The sequence below is a fragment of the Pelmatolapia mariae genome, linkage group LG4 (assembly GCF_036321145.2).
Source record: "Pelmatolapia mariae isolate MD_Pm_ZW linkage group LG4, Pm_UMD_F_2, whole genome shotgun sequence".
In the NCBI taxonomy this organism is placed as follows: domain Eukaryota; kingdom Metazoa; phylum Chordata; class Actinopteri; order Cichliformes; family Cichlidae; genus Pelmatolapia; species Pelmatolapia mariae.
In genome coordinates this window covers 14267363-14294831 of record NC_086230.1, presented here as the reverse complement: position 1 = coordinate 14294831, position 27469 = coordinate 14267363, and the positions used below count along the sequence as shown (strand labels likewise).

Sequence of the window (27469 nt, the reverse complement as noted above, 5' to 3'; positions counted from 1 at the left end):
CAGCACCCCGGAGAGAGAGCCTCATAAATATCTCCCATCATGTTCTTGTAAGAGGGAAAACCCCTCGAAATGTAGCGGAAAGGTTAATTTAAGACTTTAAAATAAGAAGCATTTCCTCTCTATTTCCACCTGATTCAAAGGCATGTTAAGAATGAAAATAAGGAAACATCTTAATGTTTTTTCGTTTTTATTGAGTCATCAGTCAGATCTGTCCTATGAGCTTTTTCCAGAGGCATTCAGTGAGAGGCTGAAGTTCCCTGCTCAGATAAGAGCTCTGGATGACTCACCAGCCGGGCTGCTGCTTATCACAGCGGCACGGAGGGAGTCCTCAACTTCCCACCCACCAAAAACAATAAAGGTCTGTATCAAATGATGCTGAACAGCTGGACCGTCAAATGTAACACGATTGGAGAGCAGCTCTAATAGTTTAGAGTGCTGAGAGATAAACAGACAACAAACATAATTCCTCCCAAACAGGATAGAAAAATAACATCTGTCACACCCATTCATCTGCTCCCTTATCCCAATAAAACTGGGGCTTCACTGAAGCAACTGTACTGATCGAGGTAAACAAGGTCACTTAAAACTCACACGGTGGCCAACTATTACTTAACAAACACGTAACGTTGGAGTAAAAAAGAAATCAAACAAACCAAAGCACAGACATGGGTTTCACTATCATCTGAAAAGGCATTGATTGCACATCTGTGGAAGCTTTCATCCCATAGTAAACAATTCAGCTTTGTGACATAAAGGCATCTTAGAGTCTCGATCACACTGAAACAAATGGACGATACACTCGTGACCACTCTGGGTCGGTGGACTCAAAAAGAAAAACAAAACAACAAAAAGAAAATATACAAAATTCAAAAAGTTGAAATTAAATTCACCTTAACAAATTAAATGTGAACGTGTCATGAAAATACTGCATACAAACAGATACACGGGAGGTGTGTGATCTAAAAACCTTGCATTTAAGAGAACTTTGAGATTTTGAAGAACTGTGTAAGCTTGCTTATTCTGCAGAGAGAAGACTGACAACAAGTGACAGTCGTTAGTGTTATGGTGGGGTTATACGTCCTATACCTTGGTTGACACCTGGCACGGAGTAGCCAGGGTACAGACATGAGGGCCTTACAGGTCCCGACAGGTAAAACAGTATGAATTCTCTTCCATTGACATTGTTGTTTAAAAAATAAAAATAAAATCAAACAGCTGCGTTTCAGACGTAGAGTGTCTTGGCTTTTGCCTGCTTCTTCCTATTTCCAGCTTACATGCTGAGCTAACATATAAACAGAGTGGTTTCAATCCTCCCAGTGGGCCGAGAGTAATCTGAATAAACGTTATTTTTACCCACATTTCCTTCAGCTCAGTAGAGTCGCTTTAGCAGAGTAGATAAGAAATCCTGACAGGTCAAACAGCGGAACTAAAAGTCTTGACTCCCTCCTTTTCAGTTAATGACGTTTTACAAAGATGATCTCAGAGAAACTGTGAATGCATCCTCGCTATCTGCACCAGCGGTCTAGGCACTTCCTTAGACCAGACGTTTAGCTCATAGCCTTTTTTTTGCAACAACAGAAAATTTAACTCAATTTAGCAGCTAGTTCTGCGAATTAACAAACAAAATGTGAAAAACATGACACAAACAATATTTTTAAAAAAGCTTAAGACTCCTAAGGATACACAAGAACCCCACTCCCACTCTAGGAACTACTACTCTTCCTTCTCTGTGTTACAGTCCAAGTATTTTATGATGTGTCTGTGCAACAGGGAGTGGCAGCGCAAGTTTGTTCCTATTGTAAAAAAGAAGGAAAGAAAGAAATGACCTTAACCGTTACCTTCTAATCTTCACATTGTAACCTAGTGACCTCTGTGTAAAACCAAAGTCTTACAGTAAAGTGCACTTCATCTATCTGTTCCTTAATGCTTACATAATAATGCTTCAAAATAAGCACAATAACATGATTCACAGGTTTGATTCTCCCTCGAAAAGAAGACGGAGCACGGCACGGAGCCTGTTGATTCTTCCGAAGTGCAGGAAAACTGTGCGCCTGAACACTTCTTAAAGAAACTCCGGCACAGACGGATCATGACTGCAAACCTGTGCGACAGCTTAAACAACACGTTACACCCGGCATCCGTGTACCCATTCAGTAAGCGGTGCTACAAGTCTGTGCGCTTGCAGTTTCCTATGTGCAAATTTCTAGCAGTCATGCTCTTGTCTTTCAAGCCTGTATTACTGCGTCGCTGAGAAAGACGCGGCTCCTCGGTGGAGGAAGATTCCTTATCGTTGCTTATGTGCCCTTGAGCTCTTAGCCGACCTCGGAGACGTCCTGGTTCACACAGGTCTCCTAGCAGTCTCCGGTTTTCTCTGAGTCTTCCTGTGTGTGCAAGTCTGCAGTCTCTCTTCTCTGAGGGCTACCTGATCCGCCCATCGCTTTTCACTGGGCCCATTTCAGATTTAGGGTCTGGGGACAAGGAGCTCCAGGCAGTCTTGGAACAAGATCCCAAAGCTGGGCATGAGGAAGTCTGTGTTGCACACAAGTCGCCGATAACCCAGAAGGACTCAACAGAAGTGTCCACCCATGCATCAAGGGCCTGGCCCACCAACTGGGCATTACGCTGGGCCACCTGCATGGCAGGTTCTTGGGGAGGCAGTTTAAGCACTGAGCTCAGCTGCTGGAAGCTCTGCTCCAGGTACAAGTTCCCTGGAGGTCCTGCATGAAGCCAGCTGTCCTCTTCTAGAACAGAAGGGGGAAAAAAAATCAGAAGATGACATGAGTTTCTGAAAAATCCAACAAAATTATCAGATTTTAATGATCAAGCACCACGCACTAATGTACATTCTACATGTTTTTATTCCCAATGCAAAGATTAAGACTAACAATGAACACCATCAACTGTGCAGTCTGACGTAGCCGATGCCATGTGTGCCCAGGTAGGCATGGTCATTGATTACACCACACACCAGCATTGTAGTTTATTTACTGTAGCTAATGAAGCTTGTAGGCAACACCAAACTTGTGTGTGTGTGTGTGTGTGTGTGTGTGTGTGTGTGTGTGTGTGTGTGTGTGTGTGTGTGTGTGTGTGTGTGTGTGTGGACGGGTATTAACATCTTCATGGGGACCAAAAATTGGTAGTTTACTATACTTGTGGGGACAATCAGCCCTCGTGGGGACCAAAATCCCGGTCCCCACGAGTTTGAAGGCATTTTTGAGACTCAAAATGTGGTTTTAGTGTCAGGGTTACAATTAGGTTATGGTTAGGTTTAGGGTCAGGGTCAGGGTTAGGCATTCTTTTTTGATGGTTAGGGTTAGGGTAAGCGGCTAGGGAAAGCATTGTGTCAATGAGATGTCCCCACAAGGATATAAATACACACATGTGTGTGTGTGTGAGTGTGAGAGAGAGAGAGAGAGTGTAGTAGTAGTTTTGGGCACTTTAAGGGATGCGTCTACTTCTTAAAACCTTTATATTGCCATTTTATTCAAATAAAACATGCTGGAGACAGAAATCAAAGGTGAAAATCATACTTTTTAAGTTGATGTAATAATATTGGTTTAAAATAGTGGAAAGTAGAGAATCAGAGAATTTAATAGCCAACATTAGTTTCTTGCCGATATATCAGGATGGACTGGTATGATAAATGAGCATTAAAAAATAAATTAAATAAATAAAGGGGCAGGAAAACACCCAATAAATAACATTATAAGTGCTGACATCACTTTACCTAAAAACACATATTTGAATATTAGGAAATTAGTTTTAATAATGTGAAAACAAAACAAAAATATAATGTCCTGAGTTAAAAATACTTTCAGCACAGCATGCTTTTTTGGTGACTGGCTTTATTCACCAATAGCAATCAGTATTAGATAAGCTTCTGTCATTAAACCTGCATGCTCTCTTTTCCATAGAGTATTGATTGGGACAGCTATTTAAAAGTGGTACTATAAAACTAGCAAGGCCTCCTTCTTCTCTATCATTTTCAGCTGCATCATCTTCCAACTGGGCCTCAGGGATTTTTAAGATGTTTGTGGACGTAAACAAAAACTTGCTGTTACTGTTAACCATTTGCATTCACAAAAATTGACCTGAAAGGGTCAGACAAACTATAAAGAAGTAAAAATAAATGCATTCACCTGATACCCATCCACTTACATTTACAGCAGACTGAACAAAGGTAAAACAGTATGGCTTTAACTTCTGTGTGAACCAAATGTGTGAAAGCTTGAAATGGTGTGTCGCAAAATGTTGGAATGACATGACTGAAAACATTTGAAGTTCAAGACTTTTAAAGGGCACGGAGACACCCTGTGATCGCGACAGACACGACTGATCAAGTATTTAGGGAAAATGTAGTGCTTGACTGATTTGGTGTTTCATCATGTGATTCTGTCACAGAAAGCGAAATAAAGAATAACACCAGCCTTATCTTTTCAAATTAAAAATGAAAATAAAGAGCTATAAATACATGTCTCACCTTTGCGTAGCGGCTCCTTGTTATTAAAAGTTAATGGCATGACAAGAAAGTGAACTTCTGCCACACGCTCCCATTGTTTTAACACCCGTACCCTCCAGGTGCCTGGCCGCAGGGGGTGCTGCAGTGGCGGTTTGTAGTGTGTGTACTCTGCATCCAAATCCACTGTAATGTCATAAGATGCCGCCACCACCAAAGCCGGGTCGATCCACACAATAGTGGCGGTGAGATTCGGACCACGTGCCCACTTCTGGACTGCCAGAGGTTCATCCAAAGGGCCGATCACCCCACCGAAGTTACGGAAGATCCTCTCTTTGGGATCCCACGCAGTACCGATCTTAGGATAACAAAAAAAAGTAATTTTTTAAAAATATTTTTAAAAATTTATGTGACATAATACAACAACACTGACAACACTACAAAAGAGACCCACTCCTTCCTGTTTGAAGAAGGTGAGTGAATATTCATTTCTTCCAGTATTAACATACTTTTTGTTAAACTAATTAAACTTCAGTTTAGCTTTTGTCAGATCACGCCTGATACAGCCACCCTAATTTTTAGATATCAGCTAGAAAATCTTCCTCATATTGCAGTTGTCTTGATCTTGAAAGTTTGTACAAAAAAACCTAAAGAGTGCTTACTTCCAGATTCTTGAGCCTTTCAAATTCTTTAAGGTTCTTCTCAAGGACGAGTGTAGCCTGAGGCACTGCCCACATCTCCAAAGTCTCCCTGGCCTTTGACTCCACTGCCTGGACTTCTTGGCGAACCAGGTACCCTTGGAAACGGTCATCATAAAAGTATACATGCACAGATAGAGGGAAGCCTACTGGTTCAAACCTGGGAGAAAAAAATAGATAAATTAAACATGACAAAGAAAATAGCTTATGTGCTGTGTTAGTGACAATAACAAAGCAAAGCAGAACAGACTCTCCACCTGCAGGCCTCCACGTTGCTCTGAGCAGTCACCAAACTCTTCAGGCCCAGGCGAAAGAATGACAAGTACGCTGTGAGAGCCACATCACTGAGAGAGCCCACGCCGTCCAGCTGCTCAAACAGGCTCTCCCAATATGCCTTGATAGCAACAGTTCCTGGAGCATACTGGCCATACAGGTGAGTGTCCAGGATGTCTATGGCCTCCTGGTTCACTGAGGACTCAAACTTGCGGGCAAAGAATGTTGGACGGGTCAGTTGCTGTGGATGAGGAAGAGAAAATAGCAAAAACATATTTGACAAAGAATTAGAATTTAGTTAAAGTCAGTTTGATTTAGCATTAAATAAAGCCCTTCTTCTGTAAAGTATCTGCAGCTCTGCCCTTGTGCTTTTTCAAAACCACCGGACTCTGTTGACAAAAACTGAGATTTCCCATCTTACAGAAACAGGGCTCATTAGTCTACTTTGTGTGCCTTTCCTTGCTTGCAGTCAGAACTAACCCCAAAGAACTCCAGGAGGCCAGATAGTAATACAGACTAATTGATTGAGGGAACAATTTCCATTCATGTTTTTATCATTAGAATCATTTCCTTGTTTGACATAGCTTTACCTGTTGGCAGATAAAGCAGAGAAAATCATCTAAACACACCATTACTCATATGCAATTCTTTTAGGTGGCTAAAATGTGTTTTGCCATCTACTAAAGATAATATACTGACTGTGAATCAGAACCTTACACATCCCCACTTCAAAGACAAGAGACTATCGCTGAATGAAAACATTTTACCAAGTGAAACGATTCATCAGAAAGAAATACTTAAAATGTTTTTGAATATAACCTAGTACTAGCAAAGTGTACCTAACAAAATGGCCACTGAGTGTATATGGCTTCTGTCTATATCACTCAGCCCTGTTTTTTGTTTTAAAGTGGCATCCTCTGTTGAACTCACCTGGATTCGAATGAGGTCTTGTGGTTTAAAATCGTTGGGAGAGCAGCCACACCAGTCAACAATGTGCTTGTACTGACATTTACAGCCCAGCTTACGGTTCCAGTTGGTGACGCGCAGGTTATTGTCCACCAGGGTGTCACACATGAGACTGTTCCCGAGCACTGTGTGGAAGAAAGACTGGGAAGAAAGGGTATGAGTAGGTACGTTATTTCTTCACTGTGTGAGAAAACAGAGTGTGGCCAAGTGTTGTGTCCAAATTAAGCTTGTGTAAACCATCAAATATAAGTATAAACTGTTTCTAACCACAGTCTAAATTACAAAAAGGTCACAGCTCTATAGCGGTGAACAGACAGCAACTCTTCTGAGACCAAACTACACAGATAAAATATAGCGAAGCCTCCTCTCATCTGGCACTTCTGCTGCACGCTGTGCCAGAAAGATTAAAGTATTACATTATCTCTGCTGCTAGGCTCTTCTGACTTGGCAGGGGACGACGAGCCTGAGACAGGCTTGTATATGAAACTGTCTCAACAACGGGAGATAAACAGACTGCCTACAGCTCGCTTACCTCAGCAGGAAGCAGAGCGTAGGAATAGAACTGCTTCAGTCCCGACACAAGCTCGTCCTGGGAGTTGATGACGTACTCCACAAAACGGCGGGTGAGTGCAAACCAATCGGAGCCGCCTGAGACCTCCAGGCCTTCGGGGATGTTGCGTTCGCCTAGACGCCACATGTGGTTGTCACACTCGTGGAAGAGACGGTCAAGGCCCTGCTTCTTAATAAACCTGGAACACAGAACACAGCTGAAAATGATGGGTGGAAGAGACACGGGTGAAGGTATTTGCACCATTCATCGCAGTAAATGATAATGAACTGTAACACTGCATTAAATAATGGATCTGACAGAGCTCTTTGCTCCCCAGCTCACCTGTATCTGCAGCAATATTTAAATACACTTCTATTTGCTGAGAATTTATAGAGCAACTTTTTGTGATTTCATTCATTAACATTGTTCAGTTACAGTTTTTCTGTAGTATTAAAAGGTGTGTCAAATTTAATTTATAATAAGTCAAAATGCCATCCCGATGTCAGTATTTGCAGACTGTGCTGCTTTTATGTAGCAAACTCACCGGGCATTCTCTCTCCCATGGGACTTGAGAAAGTTCTTATCTCTGTGCAGCGACAGGAAAGCCACCAGTTCATCATTGGTCCTGCAGGAGGGCATTATGGTGAGAATTGAAAGGAGGAAGGGTTATGTTGAAGCAGGAGAGCAAAAAAAGGGACATCTACAGGGTTCTTTGGACTGTGTTATGAGTATTGTGCTAGCTGAAATAAGCTACTCTGGACACAGCATAGAAAACATTGTCTTTCTGTGTGTACCCAAGCAAGCCTTTTCCCCTTGAGATGGTTCAGGTGGACTAACAGCTGCTTTGTTAGGGGTTCAAAGCTGCCCCAGAAACAAGCCAGCCAAAACTGATTCATGCCCAAAATAATTCATTTGAAGCTGCCACTAGATTCTCTTATCTGCCAACTGTTAAGTTTCTTTGTAATGTTGCTGTAAAAAGCGCTGTAATTGTAGGTGCAGTTTTGCGAAAGTGAAAGAGGCATTCAAAAACAATGAAAAATGGCTCAAGATACAAACTTTGAGGGAATACAACAAACACAAAGTAGGTTAAAGAGGTAGTGCACACTAAAATGCTTTTTTTTTTAGCTCTAAAATAAACTTCACTGTGACAAATAGAGTGATAGAGTGAAAATAGCTCAAGACACCCTCTTCTGTTTGGGATTATGAAAGATAAGTGGTGTAACCAACTGTTAAGTTTCTTTTGTTTTAACATGGCGGTTCAATGATTTTGACAGGAGCAGAAGCAACACCATGCTGCAATGTTTCACTACACACCCACACATGTCTCAGCACTGCTTTTGATGGCAGGACACTGAACTGATAGCAAGAGGGCGAGAGAGAGTCAAAGACAGCTTTGGGCATTACTAGGGCTTCAGGTAAAAGCTTCAGTTTATAGCGTTTATGACCATCCTGATCTCCCATGACCCTCTGTGGCAGAGGTTCATTGACAATCTGCCTAATGCTCTTTTTTTCACTTGGCCTGAGATTCACTGAGCAACTCCTGCCTCACATATCTATGTCCCCTCTTCAGTAACCCATCTAAACTCAAAGCATCTTTTTTTTAATCTTGCACTGCATGGATTTAGGCTCAAATGTGGGAGTGAATGTACACCTTAGGTAAAGTGCAACAAACATATTTAACCTTTTCTGCCATGATCTAACAGCAAAGATTAGCTGTTGAGTTTATTTCTGTGTATATGTGTGACCAACCTAGTTGGAAAGTCTGTGGCACTGAGATTGATGAAAAAATCCCACTTCCAGTCCAGCATGGAGAGCAGATCCTGCATGCTGCGTAGGTAGGCTTTGAGAAGGCTGGCTCCTCCCCAGATGGTGACCATGCGCCATGGCGTGGCTCTCACATTTGGGTACTGCTGGGCTATCTGCAGGACCTCCCGATGCATGTAGCCGGACCGCTGTCAGAGTTTTAAAGCCAAACGTCAGTTAAAGAGTTAAATGAGGAGAGGCTGCTTCTGAAACAAAAGCATAATCTACTTTTAGCTTTGTTCTCACAGAGCTGCAGCTGCCACTGTGCCAAGACCATCACACAAAACTGGCTCGTGTTGAAAGAGAATTTGATCTGAGAAGAACAACAGCCACATGGTGCTCTGTGCTGTGGGTCATAATGACGATAGAGGAAGAATCAAAATTAGTTTCTGACTGCAGGTGAGACAAAAATAAATGAACTGAGCTTAAAAGATAGTCTGGAACAAACCACAGCGCGGGGATTAAAGGAAGAAATAGAGGCTGCTGAGCTGCCAAGCTTTATGCAGCGGTCTTAAAATTGAGTGAGTGAACATGTGACCACTGCAAGTGTCTGAAATATGCAAGAAACCAACAACTGAAGGTTCAAAAATTCTTTATTATTTCTACTTGGAACTTAAATTGATTAATTATAACCTAATTGACAAGGGGCAAATAAGGAGAGCTAATAAACGTTGTGAAGCAATAAATGGGCAGTTTAGGGAGACACAGACACTTCGAAAGTGACTGTTTGGGGACACAAACTCCAATTGCGTTTGGCAAAGCATGAACAAAGGGTATCGATTCCGTCTTGTATATTTAAAAGAGGACAAAAAGATTGTATAGTATGAAAAGGGTATACTGTTTTTTTGCAGAAATTAGAAAATAGGAGAACGAATGGTAAAAGAGTAGTCTGAACTCAGTGCTCACCTTTAAACAGGAGAAGAAGAGGACAGGATAAGAGGGTGCAGAGCAGTTGGCAGACATTTTCTAGGACAAACCTGACCTGTTTTACAGCCTCATCTCTCAAACAGGCTTTTGCCTCTGAGATGGATGAGGTTAGGCAAGCAAAGTATCTAAGACTGTGTCTGTGGTGTGATTGTCCTACTGACGTCTTATCCATCATTGCCTCCGGTGAGCTGCTCTGCCGTCCCTTGGCAGCAGAACAGAGCAACTCCCTACGTCTCCACAACCTTTCCGGCAACACAGGTGCACTGAGAACAGGCACCTGTTTCTCTGCTGTCTCTGCTCAACACACCTGAGGTCCCTGCCTCAGTACCAGCCGTGCATTTGTCTTTTGCCTTCCGGCTGCACATGACAGCAGACCTTTCCTCCACTAAATCCAGCCCCTAAGAATAACCACACTTTGCTCTATCCAGGCTAATCCCCTTTACTACACTGTGAGACCCGTGGGATAAATTTAACCTTCATAATGCAAGAAGATCTAACTGGGAAAAGCATCTGTGAGTGCACCAAACACATACTGTTTAATATAATATTTAAGCACCAAAAATAATACTGTCTAAAGAGACTGCATGGCAGCTGAAGCTCTGTAATTACCTTATCCACATGGATGTAGTAATAGTGGTCACGGTGATAAATGGCTTTGATGAGACGTTTGAGCTGCCGTACAGCACGTCCGTGGACCATCAGAACGAAAGCCACCCTGACGGGGTTCTCCACTTCGGATAGGCTGTCTTCCAGCTCACCAACAGCCTGAACTGGGTGTGACACACCTGTCCCAACAGGACAGACAAATATAACTGACTCAGTAGGCTTGGGGGCACCTCTAAGCTAGCTGTTTAACAGGCACTATTAATGGATTGAAAGAGATTTAATTTGACCATGTTACATCTCTGAAGTATTCAAAACCTAAAAGGGTTTTCTTTTACTTTTCTTTTTGACAAAGCGTCCAACTCAGCAACACTGCAAGCTGCATTTACAGTAATGGCACAACTGAGCCAGAGGCGTGGGTCGAGTCTTTTGGCCCAGTGCAACCCCCGCATTATACTGCAGTTGCAAACAAGTTCCCTAAATGTGGCTATATAATCAGAGACATTTGACGATCTATAATGTATAACCCTAAATCTAAGCATAGCAATGGGCAAAAGATGGAAAAATTCTTCTGAGTTAAGGACATGAAACAGCTATTTGTTGCTGTTTATCATAGTGGGTCAAATCTTTTTGTTTTTAGTATTTGAATTTAGTACATTTTTAATTATGCACCAAAGAAAACTGTAACAGCTACAACATTGTTAGACTGAAAAATAACAAAATCTATAAAACAAAATTATCCTATAACTGTCAAGGAAATTTGGCAACGAAGAATGTCTTGACTGAAAATGCACTGGTGAGTAAAAATTACAGTAAATGTCAAAAAGTGTCATTTTGTTCATTTTTTACATTCATCTCCTTTCACGTTGAAGTTTGTAGACTACAAGCGATTATAAATACTCATGCAAACTTTAGCGGGTTCTCACCAAGCTGAGGGCAGAACTGAGGGAGTGACTCTGGCATGAGCTGCCCGGCCTGATGCTGGCACACGATGTTGGCAATCTCCTGTCTGCACTGCTGTGACGCGGCGCGGTGCAGAGCAGACAGCGCATCCTTTCCTATGATATCACATTTAGGCACAAAGTCACTGTTGGGGGCTTGGTGCGCCCCGTCCACGCTGCCTGGCTCTCCTGGTATGGCAGCAGCAGGTAACTTGCCTGCCCCGTCTGGGCCACTGCGGATCTCGCTAAGGTTACGGCTGCTGGAGAGATCGTGGGGGACTACACCATCTACTCCAACCCCTGTCATTCCCCGTTCCTGGGGGGTCTTCAGCCTGATGTTGGGCTTCCCTCCACGGCGGCTGCTCCCTTTCCTCAGTGCACTGGCACCATTGCTTCCCTTGTTTCTCCCCGACAATGAATTCTGTGCGTTGTCTTTCTTGAGGTCCTGGTTGTCGTGGTCAGGCAGCTTAGACTGTCTTAGTTTTCTCTGAGGAAAGAGAGAGAGCAGAGGCATGAGACATATTTTAAATCCTGCTCTGTTGCCAGTCATTCCATAAGAATATCTTGGACAACCACTACTGAGAGGAGGCGTTATTTCTTTGGAGTCATAATGAATCATAATGAATCCACAGAAATGACACATAAGGTAAACAAAGACCTCGACTAGGGCAGCAGTAGACAGAGCCCCAGAGGGAAGGATGTGTTTACTTGCTTTTGTTTTTTTTCATTCTGCTGATCTGGGTTATTTTTAGCTGAGCCTCTGCCTTTTTATGGAGCTAATCTGCAAAAAGTGGACAGTCACACATGATTCCAGTGATTCACTGTACCGACCTGAGTTTCCTCCCTCTGGCCAAAATCGCAGGCAGGAAAAATGCACACACATGCAAGTAGGTCACATGTTTACAGCCCCTTCATACACACATTAAGAAGTGACAATGTGGCAAATTTACATGCACATAGGTGCTAAAATTATCTCACAGAGCTCAGGGGGATTTTGTGACAAATTAACAACAATATTCTATCATTTTAGTTTATTATAAAAAAAACAACAACTGTAAAGCACTAACTTTGATAGTGTTTGACTGTAACCTCTTAAAAATGAAACCAAGGCTTGAGAGCTTCCTTAAAATGTCAAGATAAGACCTTATAAATGCTTTGACATAATAAAATCAGTAAAGTGTCCCACTGCTGCAGTCTCTGGCCATAAAATCTCTAAATGTTAAGTCCACCCAGTGTTTGTCATATAGTTATACTTTTGTGAAAATGTCAACATAAAAGGGAAAGATCAGCTTGGGGGCAGGTGCAGAGCTGCCCGTTTTCCCCAACAGGAAAATTATGTAAACACTAATGAAAGCTAGAAAGGTCTCTTTGCTCAAGTGCAAAAAACAAAACAAAAGAATGCATCATAGAGAATAGTGTGTTATCATCTAAACTGATGTTGTATCAAAATGAATGAGGACCCAGTTTAAGTTTTACATCTAAGGCTCGGTTTCAAAGCAAAAGCTTGGAGTGAATCAGTCTCACTGGAGTAGAAATCACACCTCAAAAAAATAAAGGCAGAGGACTTTTTTGGAGGGAAACACACACACGCACACAGTTTAAGCCATTTTAAATCTTCTAGCCAAATAACATCATAGTTTTGGCACACTAAATTACTGGTTCATATAAAAAGTCCCTTCAAAATATTCATTTGGAGAAGAGAAAGAAGAAGAGCGAGTGGGCTGAGAGTGTTCTGCCTCTGTCAGAAGTTATGGTAAAACGTGGGCCCGCTCATTCGCCTCACACCGCTGGCACCCCGACAGCCCAGAGATTGTGGGAACAGAAGATGGACCGGGCCTGTGCGGTGGGATGAGGAGCCAGATAATACATGGCCAACACACCAGCTGCCAACCAATAAAGCAAAGTCAGCTACTGGCTGCCAACTGCAGTCTCAAATCCAATACAGTAAGAGGGATTGTGAAGTAAACTTACACAGCAGTCAGTGCAGTGCAAACTTATTGGAAGATGCTTATATGCATTTAAGGAACCTTGCCATCTTTCTGAGAAATTATGACACCATACATGTCAACTCATCAAGAAAGCTTTGCTTCCTTTAATCGGTGTAAGAGCGGGTGCTTTAGTAACGTCTTTATGTCAATTTCACAACACTCAAAGGCCAAACTAAACACAACCTCAGCTTCTGTGGAAGTACTGGGAAGAAATCTGTGGTCTGACCAGCTGCACGACACTAACTCAGAATAGGCCTTAGAGAGTGACTACATATATTAAGCAAGGATGGTTGCATAAGTTTGAGACAATAAGCCCATGTTGCCTTACTTAACAAAGATTTATCCTTTTTTTGCCATTTCTGACCTTTTCATAAACCAAATTGTATTTGATGCAAAATGCCACAGCTGCAAAATGTGGCATTAATACTATGTAAAAATGCCAACAAAAACTTTTTGTTCTGAAAATCAAATTCCTGTAAAATTCCATTTAAAAAAAAAAAGAATAATAAAAACATTAGCGGGATGATAACAACAAGCATGTTTGCCAGCAAACATTCATAAGAAAGCTCCTTAGTTTTCAGCTGCCAGCTGACATGTTTTTGTGCAGAAAGCCAAGCACGCAGCACGGGCTAACATTTCAATTTTCCTTATCACTTGTGTTCACAGCTTTTAATTAACGCCATCATGTCAAAAAAATGTATTGATTCAAAGGCAAGCCAGGCAGCCTCTTTACTTTCCAATTAAAGTCGAGTGAAACCATATCAGCGTTGCCATCTGCTGAAGCGTGAAGCTGCAGCAGCAGCGAGCACTCAGCTCTGCAGGAGAACCCGGGCGAGCAGAGGGTGATACGAGGATGACAAGCGTCATGTCTTCTTCTGTCCTCGCAATCCTTTCGCTCTTCTGCCCAAGGGATTTAATATAACGCATGTGACCGTGTTCACACATGCACTGCCAGACGCTGATTAGAGCAGATGCAAGATAAGGCAGAGATCGCTGAGCACGGGGAGACCGTTCAGAGGTGAAGTGATGATTAATCTGCATGCTCAAGTCAGAAATTTGATTCTGCATCTGCAAGATTGCAAACATGCAGAGACCAAATGCTGACATTTGCATAGATGTCTGCCAACATAGCTGCATATAGAGCTGACATTTGTGCTGAGTGGTAGTGCCACAACTTCAGGGCCCAAAGATTAAAAACAGTCAATAAATAAATCTGATTAACAGTGAAGCAAACAACCAGTGCAGCTCTTTTCCCATCCACCTGCACACCTTTTAACTTTAAGACCATTATGCTTTCACCTGAGACACTCAACAGCAACCCCAAGGTGCAGTTGAGCTTCTATAAAGTTGTGTGCACTTCTGCTCATTTAGAAACACAGAAGAGCTGCATTTAAACACAGAAACCACAGCCCTGCAGACATTTCTCTTATCTTTGCTGAGGCATGTTTAAGCATGAAAACACCTGATGAAACAGCAAACAGAAACAGGTGATGAAAGCCAGAGCCTCTCTCAAAATCACTTCAGCAAGAAAAGTTGACTCACTTGCTGCATTTAAAGGAAATGATTTATTTATTTAGTCTAGCATCACCATCTGACCGATTAGCTCGTGGTTTAAACTGAAGTGGTCAGTAGCAAATCATTTCCTTGGCAAACAGAGGCTACTGTCCACAGAGTAATGACCCATCTTTTTGCCTTTCTCTGAAGGAACAGCCAAACATCTTTCCCTCCCCTCCCGCTCGGCCACTGTTACATCTGTTGCCTGCCTTAAACCTTGCCAGGCACAGAACTTCAATCTATCCATATTGGAAGAAATATTACACAACCCCATTGCTTGATACATCACAACGGTGAGCTGGCAGGGCTCCCACCTCAGTTTTCAGTGTGCATTCCTGTGGCTCCATCATCACTGGTGTGCCTCAAAAAATGAGTCCTGCATGGTTCCCCTATCTATGTTAACAGCCCAGGTTACCTGACTTAGAGGGAGAACTGGAACAGAAACTGCCTCAAGGTAGCGCACTCCAGGTGTGCCAGGGAGAAAATTCCCACACAAGACTTGGCTACTGTCGAAGAAACGGTTTCAAGTGGTACGTAGGAGAGGCAGCTCTCTGCTGAACTTTTCTCTTGCATATATACTCAAAGCTAATTGAAAGTCACAGAACAGCCACAAGCACATCGCAATCCACAGGTTTATATAAATAAGTAGGAAACATAAAACAAAAGAGATCCAAGTCATCCTGGAACTACTACATGAAGGCGGTCCAGCTCACACTGATGAAGTGTTTGGGATCAATGAATCACCAGTCTGTTCTCATGCTCCCTCAAACTTACATTACTTCATGGCATACTATTCGTCTTAGATATTCCCCTTGGTCTGTTTTTCATCACATTTTAACAACGCCATGGTTTCCAAAAAAAATAAACATGAGCGATGGTACCCAAGCTCACCGCTGTTCCTTAAACAAGTTAACTACCACTTAACTACTCCTCTGGTTTCATGGCTGTGACAGTCTAGCAACGAATACTTTCTCACCAGGTAGTGTGGTCAATGAGAGACTGAGGAACAGACAGACACGCAGGCAGGTAGGTAGGTAGGAGGGCTGGACAGGGCTGGTCCGTTGTGCTGAAATGTTTGGGAGCAGCGCTCTTCCCCAACTGCTAACAGCTAACATCAGCTATAACTCACAGGGGGCTAAGCTAAGTGCTAACGGCTAGCTCTACAATTAAACCAAAGCGAATAGCTGTCACGCCAAATACACCCGGAGGATCGGTTCCTCACCTCTGCCTCGCCTTCTTCCAGACTTCTCAGACTCCATACCACAAGCCCTTGAATCAGGAGGATAGTTAATGCGGCGGCAATCGCTAGTTTATATCGTCGGAGCAGCTTCTGCACTCGAACGCTGGCCACCATTTTTCCGACTCCGGTTGACTGGGAGCGCGTGCAGGGCTCATTCTGAGCGGCGCGCCCACGCGGGGTCGCTCAACATCCTGGTTTGCTGGAAAAAGTTATAAAGACGATTAGAACTGCTTATAATAATAATTATTATTTATTTATTTGACTGTATTTTATAGCGTTCACTCACATTAGTTTTTTGTATTTCCAATGGCCTGAAATAAAAATAGATAAGTAAAGGTTCTTTTTTTTATTCATTTTCTATTTTTTTATTTCTTCAACATCAGTGTAATGGTATCAGAAACAAAATAAAAGAATAAATAAAAATAGGCATTATATTTTCCTACAACGTCCAGGTACAGACATAACATGACACTGACAGGTGACATATTAAAGGAAAATCTAACATACACTACACTTCATAGCATCTTCAGTTAGCATTGAGATTCAAGTTTCAGGAGGTCAGCCTTTACATTGGAGCTCAGTTTTCCCCAAAACATGTTCCCTCATTTGGTGCTTTGATTCAGAACTGAGTCCACCATAGGTGTTCATTTGGGTTGAGTTACTGCAAAACCATAAGTCAGACATTTACATCCCCAACAGGTCCCAGAGCTCATATGACACCCCCCCCCCCTCCCTTTTTTAAACTTTGTTACATAAGTGCGTTGTAAAATGTTATATTTAATGAAATCTGGCAAATCTGATGAGGTGCACGGTGATATTTTCTTGAAAGTGTGATATAAACAACATTTTACTTTACTTTTATAAGTAAAAGTAAGCCAAGTCAGTCAGGATGGGGGCATTGTTCTCCTGAAAGAGAGACCGCTCCCTTAAGGATATCAGTGTTTCATCATAGAACAAAGGTAATTACGCAGAAAAGCTGTGTATTGATTTGCAGTCACCCTTCCCTCCAAGGTGGCGAGGAGACCCGCAGCACAACAAAGCCATCAGATCACCTTCAGCGTCATGGGTCAGGATTTTACTTGAATTAGGCATTTTTTAATTTTCTGTACTGATTAGGCCTGCCTATCACCACCCATTCATATGCATTTACATAAATAGTAAAATTCAATACGTGGTATAACCCCCCCCCCCCCCCCCCCCCCCCCCAAAAAAAAAAAACAAAACAAAACAAAAAAAAACGAATTCGGAAAATTACTTCATTATAAAATGATACACTAAACTGTATGTTTACGGATTTGTTATTTATGTATTTATTACTGTGTAAAATACGCTGACTCCAATGAATACTTATTACTTAAAAAGCTTGCTGGAGTTTGGCTTTTCCAAGTTTTAGTTAATTCCCTCTCCCTGTAAGGATGGCCAGTATGCAAAACTAATTTCTCCTTGCTGTCTCGAGGGCAAAGTATAATATACTGATTCAATTCAGCAAGCTTGGGCCACAGCCAGATATGTGAAGTGCATATTAAGAGATCTGTTTTATCCTGTCTACAGGATGTCAGTGCCTCTCTCCACCTTTAAGATATAAAATAATGAAAGTATCTGGGGTGACATACTTTATGAAGTTTATCTAGTAAAAAGGAGAAAAGGGGCGCTGGCGCATGTTTTCATAGTTTCCATCTATGAATACTAATGCTACATTTTGGGTCTTTGTTTGTGTAGAAAGCCTCTAAGGATGGGACCCCCACGGTTGCCAGGGTAACGGGACTCCAGCTCAGGAATCCGGGGTGTTAACTAACTTACTGGTCTGGATGCCATTAGTTAAACAGCGGAGGAAGCAGCAATAGCAACCTGCTGTAATATTTATTCAGCAGCACAGACGCTGCTGTTTTCCGTGTCCGTGGCCTGGTGTCCTCCGCACATAGAGAGGGGTCCAGCTTAAAAATGCCTATTAGCCTAAGTAATGAGTCTGTATGCCCGCGCGCTGCTGCTGCTTCCAGTCAGTGTCAGTCAGTCCATAAACAAAACCAATGCTGCTGTCCGGCTCCAAGCCACAGCGACGTCACGCGCGCTTCGGGGAGGGCGTCAGTGCGCCGTCACGGGCTCTTAAACGCTGTGTGGCGTGTTTGACCGAGTGGAGAGAGTTTGAGATCCCCACTTTGCAGAGCGCATGTGGACTGCCAGCCTGTCCGGGACTGAGCGCACGATGAAGAGGAGCGACAGGAGGACAGATTCCTTTTCTGATCTGTAAGATGAGAGCCCCGGCGCTGAGGCCGAAGAGTTCAGGAGGATTTGTAAAAGGAAGATTAACAGTTCACGAAGGAGAAATGTCCACAACTGCAACTCCAACCATCCCCTCCTTCCAGCTGACATCTGATCAACTCACAGTGGTCGCTGCGTCCTGTAAGTAAAGCTTTAAGGGTGTAATTCGAGTAGAAATCGTTTCTTTAGAGGGAGACATTTGGATACAGCATTTGGATTTAATCTAGCCACACATGCATATATATATATATATATATATATATATATATATATATATATATATATATATATATATATATATATATATATATATATATATATATATATATATATATATATATATAGGCTTTTAATGTCTCAGCTTTGGCTCTTATGTTTCCCAAGCCCATTAAAAACAAGCTTAGAGACTTGGGTTTGTCATTTTAAACACACCGGAGAAACTTTGACTGTAGAGATGGACTGACATTTAAAAACAGCGAATAAGCACATTTTTATTAAAGAACTCATCACAGGCTTCAAATGTGCAAAGTGAGTGGAAAAAAAAACCGCACAGTGTCTGACTCAGTGTGATTAAGTGACTTCTCATTCTCTCCGGCTTCAAGCAGTTTCCTCTCTGGTGTTCTTCGTGGTTATCGTGGTGCTGCTGTCCATCATCTACCGCAAGGATCCTCAGTGCTGCAGACTCTTTTCCTATCAGGGGCCACATGCAGATATGGTAAGGAAAAACAAACCACATGGCAGAGAGTGTATGTGTGTGTGTGTGTGTGGGGGGGGGGACAAAAAAAAACGCCCTGATGCTGAGTTTTGTGGGGGTTTTTTCTTTGTAAGGTGATCTGTATGTTCAGTTTCTCAGCACAAACTGTTGAGATTACACTCAAAGACAGGCCGGGCACGCAGACATTAAGGGGTGTCAGATTGAATTTGCATAGCGGCACAAACATGGCCTACAATAAACTTGATATGATCAGTGTCAGTCAGTGAATTTGCTCTGGTGGAAATAGCGCGCTGCCAGAAATATCTCTTGAGTGCTGCACTATCTCTCCAATAGAATTGGACAGAATTAGCACTGATGCTACTTCAGCACCATAGTGGCCTAATTAAATCACTGCAAATCAAATTTTTTTTTTTTTCTGTCCCAGCATTGGCAGGGTGAAGCAAACCAACTCAAGTCCTTGGGTCTTTTTTAGCTTGTGTGTAACATTTTGTTAAAAATCACTTCACACCTACAAAATAACATAACTGTTTGCTCACTAAAGAGAAAGACTTGACTATCCTCAGTGCTGCAGGCGCTGGTGCAGGATAAACTAAAGAGGAAATGCAAATACTCCCAAAGAATTATACTGTTTATTAGTCGTCTGTTTCCTTTTCCTGACCCGTCTCTCCCCTCCATTAGTCCCCAGGGGTGAGGTTTGAGTGTTATCTTTAGATTGCAGAGACACAACTCATGCCTCCCTCCTTCAACTGACAGGAAGCTGTCTGTTCAGCTGTGCTTTTAATGGAGAGGCTCCGTTGTGCCTGAGTTTAAGGAACTAACAGACTGTTTCACTTGTACAAAGTGGCCATGCTGACCTCTGCTTACAGCTGTACCGTGTTGCTGATAAGAGAAGCACACGATGGTTTCTATTTACCCTCAGGTCACGTACAGTGAACTGCACGTGACAGATTAGAGAGTGATGAGTGTCGTTACAATTCCTGCGATTAATTGTGGTGAAAAAGAGGCTTTCACTCTTTTGACCACAAGTGAGAGAAAGTGAAGATTGAGAAACACATACACACAGGCGCTCTTTCATTGTGTTTCATGTCTTCGACTTCATAGTCACATACCTTTCCCTGCTTCAGTTTGTTCCATGAATAGTGGACTGACCCCACGGTGGGTGTTGTAGGTGGGGGGGAGACGAGGGACAATAGGAGCTCCTTTAGGCTGCGGCGGAGGAGAAAAAAAGCACACTGCTGCTGGGGTCCTCCCCCGACTTCGACACTGATTTTACACGGTTGTGCTTTTTTTCTTCACGCTGGCTGATTCAATGGCAGGCGACAAAAGCTCCTCTCCTTTTTTTCCTTTTCTCTTCAACGTGGTGACGTTTCTTTCTTTTTTTTTATCCTCCCTCTCAAAAGTACAAACCAGTGAGGGGAAAATGACCTTTGACATCACCTTTTTTTGGTGCCATCTCTGTGTGTCTGTGAAACGTAATGAGGGTTATGGCAAAGGTCGACAGATCGCGTCACTCTGATGGTGAGTGATGTCATAGTTTAAAAAGGCCTGGGAAAATAATAAATCTGATAAACTGATGATATGTTGATGTGACCCCGTGTTAGTGCAATCTGAGCTGCCTTTGTTGCTTCTGTGTGAGAAGAACCTCTATAGTATTCGCAGCAACTGCTGCTCTTGTCCTCATGCTGGATCTAAATCTCAGTCAGGCAACAAATTGACTTTGTGGTAAAGGCGGCTCAAATGACATAAAAAGGCCATAATGTGTATTGGAGTGTGCTCCTTAACAGGTACCCGCCGGAGCTACATGGGGAATAGAGGGACGCTGAAAAGACCACACGGTGTGGTTTGTTGCCTAGGGACCTTGATGACACAGTAGGACATCACATTGTTCTCCACACAAAGGAGACTCATTTAGACGCAAGGCAATTACCTCGTTTTACTAGCGGCCTTTTTTCAGGATTTCTGCACCTCATACAGTGAGACACTGACGGGTCTTGTTTTATAGGAGGAGGAGGCACGGAAATCTGAGGGTGGTCGTCTTATTGATTAGATAATTTATGGTACTGCTGAACCAGCCGGTGCACCAAAGTGACTAAACAAGGCATGAAAATTGGTCAATTGGGCTGAAGTTAGTGGTTCTCAGCAACAAGAACCAGAAAAATGCTTCACCTAGTTAAACTGTAAAGGTGAAATTCCAGTCCTGTGTTTACTTAATAACTAAGGGTTTTTTTTTCCTGTCCCGCAACTTCTTGAATTTATTACTGTTTGTTTTACAGGGTGCTCCCTCTCAGTACTACAGCAGCAGGCAGACGCTGGTGCCATCTCCTTTTCTCGAGCAGACTCAGATCACTGATGACAGCAGCACTCAGGTGAGAGAGCCCATCATCTGCTATTAAGCCAAACAAAGCATCACTCTTCCCCTCTGTGTATGCTAATGGTTAAGGCAGGGCCTTCATTCACATGCACACACTCTACAATACACATAGGCCGGAAAGTCCTCGTCTCTGAAGTGAATGTTTCTGATGAGATTTATCCTTTAAAGTGGGTATCTGGGATGGGGTATATGATGGGGGAAATAATTATTTGATACCTGATGAATTTGTAAATTTTCACACTTACAAAGAAATGAGCAGTCTCTAATTATAATATATATAATATACATATATTATATACAGAATATACATCAGAAATCCAGTATTTAACACATTACATAAAAATAATAAACTGATTTGCGTGTCACTGAGTGAGATAAATATTTGATCCACAAGCAAAACAATGACGTAGTACTTGGTCGAATAACCCTTGTTGGCAAGCACAGCAGCAAAACGTTTTTTGTAGTTGGTTTTTGCCCACTCCTCTTTACAGAAGCTCTTTAAACTCATCCCCGAGGTTCTCGTCTAAGATTTTACATCCATTGGCCTCTCAATGTGCTGAAGCCATCCTGTACCCTTAGCAGAAAAACAGCCCCAAAGCATAATGTTCCCACCTCCTTGCTTAACTCTGGGGATGGTGTTTTCTGGGTCATACTCAGCATTTGTCTTCCTCCAAACATGGCGGGTCAAGCTGATGGCAAAGAGCTTTTGGTGTCATTTGACCACAGCCTTCTCTGAATTATTTAACCTACTGGTGTCTTAGGACGGGCCTGTACATGTGTCTTCTTGTGCAGGGGATCCGTGTGAGGATCCCCTGCACAAGGGGATCAAGATTTTAATCCACTAGTGTAGTGTGTTACTAAAAGTGCTCTTGGTGACTGTGGTCCCAACTGCCTTCAGATCATTTAAAGAATCCTCCGGTGTAGTTTTGGGATGATCCACCACCTTTCTCATGAGAATGAGGGTAATTGTTGGTCATTTTATAATTCTTGCTTCTTGCTGACAGTGTTGTAGCTCATTCCGGCCTTGTGCTGGTGTACAGTCTTGTTCCTAATGTCCTTTGACAACTCTTTGGTCATGCCCGTGGTGGTGGAGAGGTTAGAATGGTAGAAAGTGATTCTGTGGACAGGTTTGCTTTATACACATAAAGAGCTGAGATCATGAATGTCTGTAACCGACTGACTGATTGTAATTTGTATGTCACATGGCCACACAGAATTCTGGCTGGTTCAAATGCCTATTTCACTCGGTGACATGCAAATCAGTTTATGTCGTTTATGTCATGTGTTTGGGGTTTTTTGTCTGGATTTTTGGTTGGTATTCTGTCTTTCTCCATTAAAATGAACCTACCATAAAAATCTATTTAATTTGATTTCTTTTCTTTCATTTCTTTTTAAGTGAGCAAATCTATAAATTTAGCAGGGCCCAAACACTTATTTCCCCCACTAAACTTCAGACCACTTTTCACAAATAACATAAAGACGCCTGCTTCTTGTCCCACTGTGGTCTGTTTACGTCTCAGCAGGCAGGTCAGCTGTTCTACGTCGGCCTGCCCTCCAGCTACAGCCTGCCTGTGCTGGAAGGCCCCCTGCCGAGGCTCCCCTCCTATGAGAGCGTCCGAAAGAAGGACCGCCAGAGGCAGATCCACATGATGATCGCAGACCGTTTTGGTCTCAATGGACCCATTGTGACTGAGGTGGGGTACACTAGAGACTAAAACTGCATTACACAGTTTGGTAGTGTTGCAAAGCCTTTGGAAATGTAGCCCTTCAGGTGGTTTTGTTAAGCATGGGATTGTGGGAGAACATTAAAGCTCCAAAAAAAGTCTGCTTTTTATTGAAAGCCATCATTTGTATTGACACAGTGGGTGGAGATAATCAGAAGGAGACTCTCTTTATTATTGTTAATAGAAAGATGTTGGCACACAATGTTGTAACAAGAGCTTGTTCAAAGATTAGACTGCATATAGAGTGCAGTAAACAGGATGCAGTATCAGCTCATCTAATGCCTGCTGCCGAATTGTGCTGGCAGCTGCGTTTCGAGGTTTTACCGTGTTGATCTTTCGCTTAGCTTCTAGTTCGCACAACGCTTGAGCAAACAAGGTAATGAGAAAAAGGCACATTAAACATAATTAAAGCCTGCGTCCTGAGTGCAAACAGTGCCCAAGAATGCAGCTTTGTGCTCCCATCTTCCACCGTTTTTTTCTACTTTGACCTCCTCTCCGTTTCTTTAATTAAACACCCCCTAGCATGACTGCTCATCACCAAAGCACATTCACACACAATACTCTTCTGTCATCCCATCACTAGTCACTGACAAACATTCCTCTACACAACTCTGAACTCTATCTTGTAAGAGTTCAGATGATGGACCCCTTTATTTCCCCGCCTGCCCTGCGTGGCCCGAGGCAGGACGGCAGTAAAACTTTGCAGCCTGGTATGCGTGCGCGTGTGGTGCGGGTATCAAACGAAGGGCAGGGTTGTGGGGTTGCACTTGTCGCCTGAGGGTCCCCAAGCAATTAAAAGATAAGAGGACTCAGTCAGGGAGTGTGAATCTGCTAGATGTGATGAGAAAGATAATATATTTGAAAAAAAAAAGAACATGTTCCAGACAGCCAGGATGGGGACGGATTAATTGGTAATGTAAATATAAACACGTTCTGCTTCGCCACAGGGTCAGAGTTCAGTTCTTTCAGGTCTGTGGATGCTCTCAGAGTAACTCAGTCCTCCCGGTTTGTTCGAGGACTTTTAATTTCCCTGAAGAATTTTGTGGTCTGCAACCTCGGTGGCATTACTGTGAGCTCTCAGACAGCTATGGAGAACAGTGCCCTTTGGCAACTTAGAAAATGTTTCCCAAAAGTCTTCAGAAGTCTCATCACTGCATAGAAAGGCACTGAGTATGACAGTAACATGTATACATGTGCATCTCATTACTGAATGATATTCCATGTCTTTCCTTAAATCTGTATTAAGATAGCAGCTGTAAACATAATATTACCATTTGATTAATACTATATTACAATAACCATGGAGTTTGCATGTTCTCCCTGTGCCCATGTGGGTTTCTTCTGGGTTTTCCAGCTTCCCCATCCACAGTCCAAAGACATGCAAATTAGGTTAACTGGTTATTAGGACATAGATGTGAATGTGAGTGCAAATGGTGGTCAGTCTCTCTGTGTTGTATTTAATTCATGCTACTGCAGTTGTATTTGTTTGTGAAAGTATTTGCCTACAGAAAGCTGATGAAGCAGGGTTTTCAACCACTGCAAACTTTTCTCTGAGCAGTCGTCCAAACTATCAACTATGTGGTTGACAAGTGGGGTAGAACAGGAAAGGAGTGACAGCAGAGTTAACCAGGAGTGAGAGAAGTGCGATCAGAAAATACAGCAAGAAAAGTACCAAAAGTGGCCATTTCAGCTCCCTGTGTGTTATAATGGTGTGAAACCAGCCCAGTGAAGGAACAATGGGCTGGTTTCAGTCATTATGCAAATGTACTGTTTATAAGATTGGGGAAACCTGCAGTCAGCCGAGACTGAAGAAGTCATTTGGATGAGTGACGAAACGTTTCTCCCACAAAACGCTACGTCCAGATGAACAGAATCAACTTTTGGAGATTTACTTACCTGGATGATTGAACATGCATCAAGACGAAGCAAAATTTTAAATTCCTGAAGTCCTGAATAAGTCGGAAATCTGAATTTCTGACTTCCCAGTCAGAATTTGAATCTAGAATGTTCCCTCAACTTGGATTTCTTACTTGGAAAGTCAGAATAACAAACAAACAAACAAACAAACAAACAAACAAACAAACAAACAAACAAAGTATTATGCTGTATTGCCAGTGATACCAGAGTTGCTCTACCTAGCTAACAAATGCTGTTTTTACTTGCTTTTGTTCCGATATCTGAGTTCGAAAGGTATCTAGAACACAGTGGAACACCAACAACAGCACAATCAAGAGTAGGGCACAGATTAGTTGTACCACATGTTTCTGACATTGCCCCCATCTGACTGCAGGTAGCTGGGCAGTCTGAGCTGCCCTAAGCTGCCCAACGACTCCCAATATGCCACAGGTGTCAAACTCCAGGCCTCGAGTGCCGGTGTCCTGCAGGTTTTAGATGTGTCCTTGATCCACAGCTGATTTAAATGGCTAAATTACCTCTTCAACATGTCTTGAAGTTCTCCAGAAGCCTGGTAATGAACTAATCATTTGATTCAGACTTGTTGACCCAGGGTGATATCTAAAACTTGCAGGACACCGGCCCTCGAGGCCTGGAGTTCGACACCCCTGCAATATGCTGTCACCATTAAACTGTCATTTCCCATTAGCCCTATGACAGACTCATGATCTGTCCAATCACAGCTAAAATAGGCTCCAGCTCCACCCCACACATCCTGCAACCCTAAATTGGATAAGCAGAAATAATGAATAGATGTCAGCAGCCTATTTATTCACTCTGCAGAGATGATGCTACATTAGCATTTTGAGTCTGACCAGCTGATTAAGTTCTGTTAAATGCTCATCTTGGTCCACCTGCTGGCTGCTAACTTTATCTGAATCAGAGCAGTTAACCTGTGGATCTGAACACTCCACGGACCCTTCAGTTACTTGCTAATTTTAAACAATTAGCTATTCTGACCAACCTTACAGTGTGACAGTTCAGCTCATAGATGTTCGTGTAATATTTAGTGTAAAATCTCTTCTATCTTTTTTTTCCCATCTCCTACAGCCTCCTCCAACATATGAAGAGAGCATCCGTCAGTCGGTGGAGCTGCCGTACGACATCCTCTCATCCAGCCTGGACGTCCCCTCTGCTCAGAGTTTCTACACCAACACTAGAGCCGTCGTTCAGACTAACACAGCTCCTCCAGCTAACTTTGAGGCCGCCGACAACACCGTCCTACCCGTGTGACGCCAATCAAGCCATCAAGCTTTCTGGTGAATGTGAAGCAGAATTGCGATATTTAACGTAACGCAGATGCAGTTACTAAATCGACTGGATCCTTAACACTTGTGTACAAGATGATTCTGATACCTCAAAACTGACAGAGCTAATGTTGATCATGAGCTGGAAGGCAACCACATAAGGAGCCGCACACCCTGCAGGGAAGGACACGTTTGAATGTTAAAAATACTTTGTGACATTTACTGTGCTCTACCGTGCCAGTGAGTTTGAAAACAGAAACACTGAATACTCATAAAACTAAGGTGGCTGGCACATCTCGAACAGGGCAGGGAAGAGGAGATCTCTGGACTACAGAACTGAAACATACCAAAAAAAGGGAACGACTATTTACTTTGTTGGTTACAGTGACGCATATTAAATTCCATTAATGGACTTATGTTTTCACAGTTAGCTCTTCTCATTTATTCTAATGTCCCCGAACTGGAAACCTCATTGTGTGGTTTTTAAAGAGGTCTGTTTGTTTAGTTGCTGCCATAAAGCGGGCTTCTTTACCCCGCTGAGGCAATGCAACGCTGCTCTAGCTTGAGGCCTGCAAGAGGGAGAATAAAAAAGGTGCTAATGAGAGTGCCTTTTATGGAATCGAAACTAGACATTCATTACAAAACCTTTGTCTTTACCCCATCTTTTGATTTTTTCTACTTACACACCAGATTTTATGTCTTAATGTTCTGTGCGTTATTTTCTCTTACTTTCCATGTACACGTGTCGTATGTTTGCCCTGCATATGTCTCGTACTGTATTTATTGAAGAAAGATAATTGACATCTTGTTATTTCTCTGTGGAAACAAATGTAATAAATACTTTTATTGCTTTGTTCATGAATGTTTTTCATTACACAACCGCAGTTTATGTATGTGGACCACATCCAAACCACTCACAGTGAGGCATGATTTTATATGCGCGCTTTCTAACCTCATCACCACCATGGCAAGACGAAAGAGCTGAAAGAGGACATCAGGGACAAGACTGTAGGCCTGCACAAGGCTGGAATGAGCTACAACTATTACCAAGAAGCTTGGTGAGAAGGTGACAACTGTTGGTGTCATTATTCAGAAATGGAAGAAATATAAAATGAATTCAGGCTCTATGCAAGATCTTGCTTCAATAGTGATCAGCCCAAAAAGTAAACAGGTGGCGCTTGCAGTTGGACCAAAGTACACC

General features: G+C 42.6%; 2 protein-coding genes across 6 annotated transcripts; one reads left to right on the top strand and one right to left on the bottom strand.

Annotated features, from left to right (window-relative positions):
- Nucleotides 1–170: 170 nt before the first annotated feature.
- Nucleotides 171–16176, bottom strand: xylt2 (xylosyltransferase II). 2 transcript variants are annotated; one of them, XM_063471551.1, is made up of 11 exons: nucleotides 15982–16176; nucleotides 11203–11704; nucleotides 10283–10458; nucleotides 8693–8895; nucleotides 7488–7568; nucleotides 6926–7142; nucleotides 6358–6534; nucleotides 5412–5668; nucleotides 5119–5314; nucleotides 4481–4814; nucleotides 171–2738 (listed from the first exon to the last, which is right to left on the bottom strand). In XM_063471551.1, the coding sequence occupies exons 1-11, from the start codon at nucleotides 16111–16113 to the stop codon at nucleotides 2419–2421; spliced, it is 2595 nt and encodes an 864-aa protein (XP_063327621.1). In that variant the 5' UTR covers nucleotides 16114–16176; the 3' UTR covers nucleotides 171–2418. The 2 variants fall into 2 exon arrangements, with proteins under 2 accessions (XP_063327621.1, XP_063327619.1); XM_063471549.1 differs by having other exon boundaries at nucleotides 171–2741; nucleotides 15982–16175.
- On the top strand, nucleotides 7092–27085 carry si:ch73-364h19.1 (uncharacterized). Of its 4 annotated transcripts, none has more exons than XM_063471554.1 (6): nucleotides 7092–7194; nucleotides 17719–18399; nucleotides 18864–18973; nucleotides 21247–21339; nucleotides 22865–23038; nucleotides 26072–27085. In XM_063471554.1, the coding sequence occupies exons 2-6, from the start codon at nucleotides 18249–18251 to the stop codon at nucleotides 26252–26254; spliced, it is 711 nt and encodes a 236-aa protein (XP_063327624.1). In that variant the 5' UTR covers nucleotides 7092–7194; nucleotides 17719–18248; the 3' UTR covers nucleotides 26255–27085. The 4 variants fall into 4 exon arrangements, with proteins under 4 accessions (XP_063327624.1, XP_063327625.1, XP_063327622.1 ...); XM_063471555.1 differs by having other exon boundaries at nucleotides 18861–18973; nucleotides 22868–23038; XM_063471552.1 differs by having other exon boundaries at nucleotides 18861–18973.
- Nucleotides 27086–27469: the final 384 nt, after the last annotated feature.